This window comes from Vigna angularis, chromosome 4, assembly GCF_016808095.1.
Source record: "Vigna angularis cultivar LongXiaoDou No.4 chromosome 4, ASM1680809v1, whole genome shotgun sequence".
Lineage (NCBI taxonomy): Eukaryota > Viridiplantae > Streptophyta > Magnoliopsida > Fabales > Fabaceae > Vigna > Vigna angularis.
This window is the reverse complement of record NC_068973.1, coordinates 30,460,134-30,470,627: the sequence shown is the minus strand read 5'-3', so window position 1 is coordinate 30,470,627 and position 10,494 is coordinate 30,460,134. Positions and strand designations below refer to the sequence as shown.

The window sequence follows — 10,494 nt, the reverse complement described above, 5'->3', positions numbered from 1 at the left end:
ATTTATTTTATTTTTTCAAAATAACCCACATTTTACAATACTTTGTGCGCACGCGGCTATTACAAGTTAAGTAGTTTGTCACTGTCCGAAAATAATTACAAAAAATATTATTTAATAGGAATAAGACAGTTATTTAAAAAAAATTAATAACATTTTCCTTACATGAAATTGTAATTAAGTCAATTTAATCTCACTTTAATGAAGATCACCCATGCCAGATCAAACAGTGGAACTTCTTTATATATAAACAGATTTGATCCATAATGTTTAATTAACATGGGAAATAATAGTTATTTAAAGACATTTAATAGGTTTAAGGAGAAAACTTAAATAATTACTTGTGAAGCCGACCCCTAATAAAAATAAAACTTAAAAATATTACAGAAAGAAAAAAATTTTAAAGTAAATATTTACTGTATAAAGTAATTTAGAATTATAAAATGAAGAATTTATTTTATAAAAAATATATTGAAATAAATTGAAAAACGCGGAAACATTGAAAGTGTAAACTGGAGGGAAGGAGGCGACAGTTTGACACAGAATATTGAGGTAGAATTGCATGGGTAATGAAGATATTAAATATTAAAAATAAATAAAAAGATAAATAAATAAAAAGAGAAGCATGAGATGGTATTATGATGAAAGGGGTCCGTTGTCAATGGCGGGTCTCCTCTCTCTCTCTCTCTCCCTCTTCTTCTCTTCTCCGACTCTCTCAAACTTCCATAAATCTCACTCAATTTTTTGTTTAAATTCAAACACCAACAACAAAAACCAGATCCCCACCATCACCAATCTCAATACAATTTCTCCTTATTATTTTATTGCATAACATCCTTCCCACCCTCTCTTTTCTTTTTCATGCTTCTAAATTAATAATTATAAATCTCTCCAGAATCTTCATTCTCTGTTACTCTCTTCCATCAATCCCCTTGCATGCACACACACTTCACTCTTTCTCACGCGCTCACTTCTTTAATCATATACACAACTATATCAACCATGACCCACTGCGGCGGTGAACTATGTACTCCGGCGTCGACATCGGCAACTCAGTCTACGATCTCCGGTCACTGACATGGGCTGCGGCGCCTCCAAGGTGGAGGACTTCCCCGCGGTGGCTCTGTGCAGAGAGCGGAAGAGGTTTCTAAAAGCCGCATCGGAGGAACGCTACGCTCTGGCAGCGGCACACGTGGCGTATTTCCATTCGCTCAGGGAAATCGGCGACGCTCTTCGCAAATTCGCGGAACAAGACCTGACTACCACCACCGGTTCTTCCTCTCCGGTTCTCACATTACCTTCCGAAACCAAGAGCATCAACAATAACAAACTTTCATCCTCTTCTGCTTCACTCTCTCACGCAGATTCTCCCGACGGTTCCCACTTGCCTCTCTCTTCTGGATCCGAATTGAGTTCTCCTTCTCCTACTCATTCTCATTCTCATTCTCATTCTCACTCGCATTCTCATTCTTCTTCGCCTCAAATTCATGGTTCCCCAGAACCCGACCCACCTCCATACGGGTACTATCAAAATTACCAATACGCCCATTACATGAAGAGGTCTGTCCCCAATGGAAAACCAATGGTATATGAAGAACCAGAGAAGCACGTCGCAACATTTGGACAATGGCCCGATCCTTCTTACGGTTACGGTTTCTACGGGTTTCCGGGTGGGGATTACCCTTACTACCCTCCCCCGGGACCGTCGTCATCTCCGCCGCGTCCCCCTCCCGCGCCGCCGTCTCCTCCTCGCGTCTCCACTTGGGATTTCCTCAACGTCTTCGATAGCTTCGAGAACGGGTATCCGATTTATCCGCCTCGGTTCGGGTCGAGAGCGAGCAGTCCGGATTCGAAGGAGGTGAGGGAGAGAGAGGGGATTCCCGAATTGGAAGATGAGATGGAGCACGAAGTCCCGAGAGAGGCTCCTGCGAAGGAGAAGGAAGGTAAAAAGGTGGCTGGGGAAAAGGGATCCGCTGGAGTGAGGGATTTCGGGGAAGGTCCTTCGAACACTAAAACGGTCCCGTTGCAGCAGGTGAGTAGCAGCGAGGGGAGTTCCAAGACGGTAAGGTTCCATGACGGGAGCGATAACGGTTCCGTTGAAAAAGAGATTAGGAGCAGTCCCGACACTGTTGTTTCCGAAGAGCATGGTGCGAAGAAAGGGGTGAGCTTCGAGATTGATGAAGCGACGGTCACGACGGTGGAAGGTGACTCTTCCGTTCTGAGTAGTGTAACCACTTTGTCGGCGCACGGAACCAGGGATCTGCGTGAGGTTGTGGTGGAGATTCAGGATGAGTTTGTGACGGCATCGAATTTTGGGAAAGAGGTTGCATTGTTGCTTGAGGTTTGCAAACCGCCTTATCGGTCTAGGGTTGCTGCACTTAGAGGTATAAACGCTTTATCCTTTTCTGTTAAATGTTAGACTCATGCCTTACCTTTATTTCATTCAGTTTTTGTTCGTGTGTGGAGCTTGTAGACGGTGGTGATGTGTGAGCGTTAGTATCTGGCGTATTTTGCTTCTTTTTCTGAACCTGTAGCCGGTAGAGGGTGGAAAGATGACGTAGATTGCCTTATTTGCTCCTTTTGGGACTTTGGTACATAATTCGTTTTTTTATTTTTTTATTTAGGATTATATTTTAATTAATTTCGAGCTAGAATAAGCTTGTTTTGTTTGTTTTATCCTTTACATTTTGTTAAATTTCATTAGATTTAGTTTCTTTTTTTTATTACAGTTTGGCTTTGCATCCTCTTTATAAACCTGGAGTCTGTTGGGGCTTTTGAGCAATAATTTCTATTAGAAAATATCTGGGATGAATCCGACACTGAGGAGTGCCCCCACACTCCTCAGGAACAAGCGTCCGCAACTCCTCGGCCTGTATCCCAGTTGGGATCATGTTTAGATTTCAGTTGAGAGAGTTCAAATTTGCTATTATTATCAAAACAACAAATTATTTCTTCTTCATTTTTGTGCATCGGAATTTACAATTGTGCATTGAATTTTGCAAAAAGTATTTTCCGGACTTTATTCCGAAAATAGCTTGAGTTGTCTTCTCTCTTTTTTTTGTTTTTTCTTTTGGCTCTGGCAGCGTCCAATTTGATGATTTTTCTGTGTACACTGGTTTAATTGTCATGATTTTTCTTTATTTATGTAGACACCATAATCTAAATAAAATTAGATTGCACTGAGAAAAAAAGGCAAGACGATAAATACTTCATTGAATGGTAGCACGTTTATTGTAAAACAGTAAAAGACTTGTGTTGATTTGGCAAGCGTGAGCTCCAAGCAGAATGTTTCTTATGCTGTATTATTATATTTCAAGACGTGTTTTGTGGTTTCTTTCGTTTAGTCATTTTCTTCTGTGCTGTTCACATTACGTCTCCTCTCCTAAAACAAATAATCAAGTCATAGACAGACTGCAAGCGCTACCGGATTTTGTGATCGACTGAACCAAGTTGAATAATTGTATAGATTTTTCGTTGACCTTTAGTTTTATATTTCCATAGTCGAGCGTCCCAGGCTTGTGCCTCAAGAAAATGCAGATGTGGGGCTTTATTCTTAAACTCTGTTTTTATTCTCCATACCCTCTTTGTTGTTGAGTTTGAAACATCAGTCAACTAAATGTCTTCCTATGTTATGTGGTTTTGTGCAGTTATCTTGTCCAGAATCTTGCAGATGGTAGCACCTTTGAGGTTACCTTCAGATCCTCCATCTATACAATTTTCTTCTAGGAAAATAAAATTGGCACGAGCATATTGTGGGGAACCTGGGAAAGACTTCAAGACAAATCCAGAAAATCTTTCATCCACATTGGAGAAACTTTATGCGTGGGAGAAGAAATTGTATAAGGAAGTTAAGGTATGAATATGATTATTTTCAAAATAATCCAAGTTTAATGAATCATGAAGTTAGAAATGTTTTGTGCCATTCATAGTTTGATATCCTTCTTACTGATTTGCTATATGACCTACTTGTTGAGGGCAAAGGCTTCTAAAATCCTTATGATAGTCCCTTTAATACTTTCATGTTGTTGGACAGGAGGGGATATAATTTGAAACTTCAGTACTCAATAACATGTATTTTCAATGTCATGCATATTCAGCATCATCTTCAATGATAAATTATTTGTATTAGTTAATAAATTGTAGATTATACCACATACTTGTATTGATAAGTGGTTCTAGATAATATACTGTGTTAATTTCAAATTATGCTTATGCATTTATGTTTTTGCCCTGTTCTCAGGATGAAGAGAGGTTACGGGCCATTTATGAGAAAAAGTTCAAGAGACTGAAAACATTGGATAATCTAGGAGCTGAATCTAGTAAAATTGATGCTACTAGAGCATCAATTAGGAAGTTGCAAACAAAAATCAATATTTGCATCAGAACTGCTGAAACTATAATGGGAAGAATACATAAATTGAGGGATAATGAATTGCAGCCTCAACTTGCGGCATTGATTAATGGGTATCAAATTGCTTCGCTTATTCACTGTGCTGATTTTTATCTGTCATTTCTTGCTAATTTCTGGTCTCAAACATTTAAATTTATTACCAGAAAATACTGTCAAGGCTTTTTTTTTGTTGTCGTTTCAAGAGGCGATGTGTTTGGTCTCTCTTCTTCCCTTATAAAGAGTAGGCTAAAATAAGTAAGATGAAGTATTAATGTTTTTAAACTCATAAAAGCCATTTTGTGAAGTTTTACGTGATTTGTTGCCATGTTTTATTATCTCTCTGAATTGTGACGATGTTTAATGATCTAAGTGATATAATCGTTTCCACGTTTTTGTACAAATAAATTGAGTAAAAACCTTGTTCTCCTCCTTAGATGCTTCAATTAACAGTTTTTATTCACAGTTCTATTGGCTCAATGCAACTCCCTCGTTCACCTAAGGATGAGAAATCCCTTATGGAATGTTTGAGTTAGCAATTTAAAAATCTTGTTGTCATTATTAATGCCCCTGGATGCAAGAGAGGCCAATAATTGATGGTACAACATAATTTATGTGCCAAGTTCGACATTCCGTCGAGAATTGTCTCAAGTCGTATAGAGATATGGCACTGAGTCAAAGTATATCTTCAAGTGATTGATGAGAAATAGGCTTGTGGTTATGGCGTCAGTGGTTGAAGACATGTTTCCGTCATCATTATTAACATTATCCTATTTGGTTTTGGAGTGGATAAATCTTTGTTTTTTTTTTTACATGGTTGAATTGTTTTTCTTGAGTCAGAAGTTATGGAGCTATTGATTTGATGAACGGCCTATTTGTCAACAGATTCACGAAAATGTGGAAATTCATGCTCAAATGCCACCAGAAACAGGTCCAAGCTATCATGGAGAGTAAAAGTCAGTCTATTAAGATTAACCTTGGTGTTTCAGGAGATGAAGTTCTGAAGGCCATTGTAGAACTTGAAAAGGAGCTTTTGAATTGGTGCTGTCAGTTCAACATTTGGGTTAAGACCCAAAAAACTTATGTCAAGAATTTGAATGAGTGGCTCTTGAGATGCCTTCCTAATGAACCTGAAGAAACAGCTGACGGTATTGCCCCTTTCTCTCCAAGTCGGCTTGATGCTCCACCAGTTTTTATTATTTGTAATGATTGGCATCAAGCAATGACTAGAATTTCAGAAACGGAGGTGGCAGAGGCCATGCATGAATTTGCTCAAAAACTACATGAGTTATGGGAAAGGCAAGATGAGGTGCAACGCCAGAGAATCAAAGCCGAGTATCTCAGAAAGGACTTTGAGAAACAACTTAGAACATTGCGCACAGAAATGGGAGGCTTAGAACATGATAAAGTTTCAGGAAAGACTGCATTGTCGAAGTTCACTTCTGATAGCGGTGTTTCACCACTAGATGATCTAAAGGTGGATTTAGATTCTATGAAGAAGAAATTACATGAAGAGAGGGTCAAGCATAAAGAAGCCGTCAAACTTGTTCATGATGCAGCTAATAGTAGTTTACAGGCTGGTTTGATTCCCATTTTTAAGACATTAGAGAGTTTCACTTCAGAGGTGGTGAAAGCTCATGAACAAGTTAGGCTTAAAAATGCTGCTGGGGATTCGTAGAGATTCCAACTATTTTATTTCTTTTAGAGTGAATTGATTGGGGGAGTTTAGGGGTTGTACTTGGAAGATTTAGAACTAACCCACCAGTTTTGCAGCTATAGTTAGTCTTATTCTGTAGGAAAGCGTTTGCTTGAAACATGTTTCAGCACTGAAGGGTCACCCAATCTACAGTTAGAGGAAAATTTGTATAGCAAAAAAATTCATTTATTGATTTATTGGTTGTAACTTGAAGGTGGACTATATATGTTGCATATGCCTAGGAAGGAGTAGGATCTTTATGAGGAAGCAGGGAAATTTTGTAGATGTTTCAAGAATGATCTGGTGAATTAAAACATAGTCTCCTGCAGTTTTGATTCTTTCCTCCTTTGATGAAAGAGTTGATTGTGTGCTGAATATGAAACCAATGTTCACCAGCTCGATGGAGGAAATTCAATTTTTGTAATGATAAGGGACTAGGGTTCACAGTGTAGGGAAGTGTTGTAAATACTACCTAGTGTCATTTGCCAGCCAACACTGAATTACCCTAATCCCTATATGGAAAGGGAAAAATAGAATGCGATGCGGATGAACTATAAGGAAATAAAAAGTTTTTAAATTATTTTGTTGTCAAAAAAATCCGATAGGAAGGATATTTAAATTTGTGGACTTCATATTTTATTTTATTACTTATTTGTCTTGTTTTTCTAATTATTTTTATTTCCATTTTTTATTGTCAAAAGGACCTAGATTGGTTAATAGAAACAAATACCTCATAAGAAGTTAGAATTATGCTTTTTTAACATTAGTATATAAAATATCATAATTTATTTGTCATTATCATTTTACTATTATAGAAGTGCAAAGTATTTAAGTTAATATTCGAACAAAAAAGTGACTAACTGTTTTGTAGTAGATTTTTTTCTCTCTTCTAATTGTAGCAGTGTTTGAACATGAAATTTAAGGAATTTGAACTCTGTTCCGTTTAAAAGAATTATTTGTTGATGTATTTTTCTTGATTTAAAAATAAAAAATATTTTTACTAACTTGCTGGTTTTTTCGTAATACAAGGTGGTTTCGTAAATGAACTTAACGATAATACACTACAGCTATATTGTTATTACGAAAATCAACGACATTAATTTGTGATTAAACTGCAACATCAAAATTCTTACGCTATTTTAATTAAATTATTGTCAGTACATTGTTTGCATTTCGAATGGTAGATCTATATCCGTTGAGTACAAAAAATTAAAGTTAATGTGTCTTGTAGTTTTCTTAAATTTTAATTTGTTTTCTTATTTGATTTTAAGTTCTTCATTTCTATATTATCATCATCACATAAAGTAAAACCAGATTTCGTCTACAATAATTACGTTTGATGAATGGAATTAGTTCACCACACAGCGAATCAAAATTAATTTTTATTTTTCATAAAAGATAATTAGTGTCTGTCGAAATCTTAAAAAACATTTTATTAAATTTCATTTTAAATAAATACATTTAAAAGAGATCAAATAAAAAGTGTGATTGACATTTTAAGAAGAAAAATCATATCTTAGTATTAAATAAATTTCCAACTAATGTATACTCTTTCGAGTCCTTTATAAGCATAGGCAAACTAATGACCTGAAAAAATAATCATAGCCATATTTAGCCGCATTTAAAGGCTTATTAAATTTGGTTATAAAATTTGATCACTTTATATATTTATTAAAGTAGATTAATTGTTTTTTAATGGTTTGATATGTTCAAATATCTATCTCACTCTTCATTATACACTTAAAGTTCTTTATTGTCCCTCAGTTTATTTTATGAGTATATCTTTTTGTTCATTTTTAGGAGCAATAAATGTCAATGATTAGATGAATTTGTAATCATAGGATTGTCCACACTATTAATATATCTACCATTCGATTTGTCATAGTCCAAGTTAGTGTTTTAGGACCCATTGGTGAATATCTTAAATATCATTTTATCTTTTTCCACCTATGTTAGATATTTCATTCATGGTAGGTGGTGCACACATCCTTGCTTTGATTTTAGTTAGGTGTCTATTACTCCATCTCAACTTTGGAAATAATTAGGTACTTTTTGTTTTAATTATTTAAAATATAAGTCATTTGAAATATCTTAAATTTCTTTTTGCATCTTTAATTTATGGACAAAAGCTTATACACAACTTTTTCCTTATAGTTTATAAGTTAAATTGAAGTTTCATTTCATTAATATATGTACTATACATCAAATGCTAGCACAAAAATCGAGATGAAATATTAATTGGGATTCATAAACGACACTAAAATCATCGAAAAAAGCATTTGAGTCTTGTTCTAATTCGTTGTAAAGTCTAGGGAGATATTAACAAAGAGTAATCTTGGAATAAATAAATAAAATTAAAGAGACCAAACTAATTAATATATATATATATATATATATATATATATATATATATATATATATATATATATATAATAACTTCTTTTATTAGCTATTTTAATCTTAACTTCTACACTTCCCTCGTACGTTTCTCCTCTCTTTTTTACACATACTTATCCCAGTACAATTAAATGTAATAAGGTTGACAAAATAATTTTTTTAATGCTATAATTTAAATATTAGCTTTTTTCGCTTAATTATATTTTGTGATACTGAAATATACATTATTTTTATCTTGTTAATAATAACGCTCCTGAAAATTCATTTCGTTTAAGGTCACAAAAAAAGGATTTTCTAGGTTAGTGAAATGAAGAATATATGGAAGAATATATGGGAGGGTAGGTGATAAAATGTATTTTGGATGAGTTTCGCTTTTAAAAGAGTTTAATCCCCTTAAACAATCAATTACTTTATCACAAAGTATATATAAGGAATAACACTACATCCCTATACACTCAATCATTACCAAGTATACAGACATATTCATGCACTTTCACAAGAAAAACTCACAACATTGTTCAAAATTGATATTAATATCGGGATCCACTCCTTTTTCTAGGCAAGATGGATTGCTTTATCTATAATTTGAAATTGCTTTTACCGTTTTTAATTTCAAAATCTTTCGAATAAAGAAGAAGAGGTCAAAACTACAGGAAAACATACCATTCATGTTTCTCCAAGAAGAAAATATGAGAACATGTACGAATTTGGAGAACACTTCTCCTTGGCTGGAAAAGAAAGATAGGACTCTGCAACAATAAAAAAACTGTTAAGTTAGGTAGAAAATGATAAAAGAAACTGATAGAAAACATTGAGCAGAATCCTAACATTCAATGGTGGCAGAACCTTATCCGGTAACATGGCATTCAATGACAGTGGCAAGGTACGATAGATGGTGATTGAGAAAGAAACGTGTATGACGGTGGTGATTGAGAAAGGAACGTGAAGAAGCACAATTGAAAACATAAACAGCTTCATCCATTGAAAATATAAACGGTTTAGTTTTTTTGAATTGAATTTGTAATTCAGTTTTTTTAACCAAACTACAGTTTAGACCAGTTTTTGATAAAAAACAGTTTAGTTATTTTAGTATAAGACTTAATACTAATTTTGGTCTCAATTTTTGTCAGTTTTATTCGAAATGGTCCTAATTTTTTATGTTAAATGTTTAGGATGTAATTTATATTCAATTTAGTCATTTTTTGTATACGGCATTTAAATCGTTAACAGCGTACTGTTCAGCTGTGCAATAAATGACACATCACCCTTGACACGTCATCATCATCTCCTACCTTTAGAAGCCCTAATTTCCCCTACACAGAAATCCTAGCCACCACCTAACCCTAACCGCCGGTGTCACGGTCACGGCCAACCACCATCTTCGCACCTTCATCATCTTCTCCATCCAACAACCACCCAAAAACACCATCCATGGCCACCTACCAGCACCTTCATTAGTGCCACCCGTGCATCCAACAACAACCACCACGAAACCCATTATCGCGAATCAAATGAACCCAAAACTAAAAAACAAATTCATGGAAAAACAGAGAAGAACCCTCATCCCCAACAGAGAAGAACACTCATTCCAAGTTCAGAAACCCTAACATTCTCAATCTGAACCCTCATTCCCCACTTTGCAAAACCCAAAACCCAGACTTACAGGGAAAAACATAATCCCTAACCACTCGTAAATTAGAGAAGAACCAAAAATTCCCCAAATCAATTTTGAAACGAAAATCATATATTCTAAATTACAAAAACCATATAACACAACAAAAACCCCTAAATCGAAACCCTTAATCGCGAGTCCTATTGCCGCGAAACCGCTTGAGAACGGTGGGCTTCTCGCATCGCGACTACATCGGAGATCGAACCTTCGCGAAGGCGCCGCCATTGCAACCTTCATCGCGCCGCGAGAAAGGAGTTCGCTCTCGTTTCTCTGAAACTCTGACAGACCCACTATGGTCAATTAGACCATCGCAAGCTTCAGTTTTCCTCTGGCGGCGCAGGTGTA

General features: G+C 35.5%; 1 protein-coding gene across 1 annotated transcript; it reads left to right on the top strand.

The window, feature by feature from the left end:
• The first annotated feature begins 516 nt into the window (after positions 1-516).
• LOC108331806 (protein ROLLING AND ERECT LEAF 2) lies at positions 517-6,692 on the top strand. The gene is made up of 4 exons (XM_052875705.1): positions 517-2,381; positions 3,645-3,850; positions 4,238-4,461; positions 5,270-6,692. Exons 1-4 carry the CDS (start codon positions 1,076-1,078, stop codon positions 6,060-6,062), a joined length of 2,529 nt encoding a protein of 842 aa, XP_052731665.1. The 5' UTR covers positions 517-1,075; the 3' UTR covers positions 6,063-6,692.
• The last annotated feature ends 3,802 nt before the right edge of the window (positions 6,693-10,494 follow it).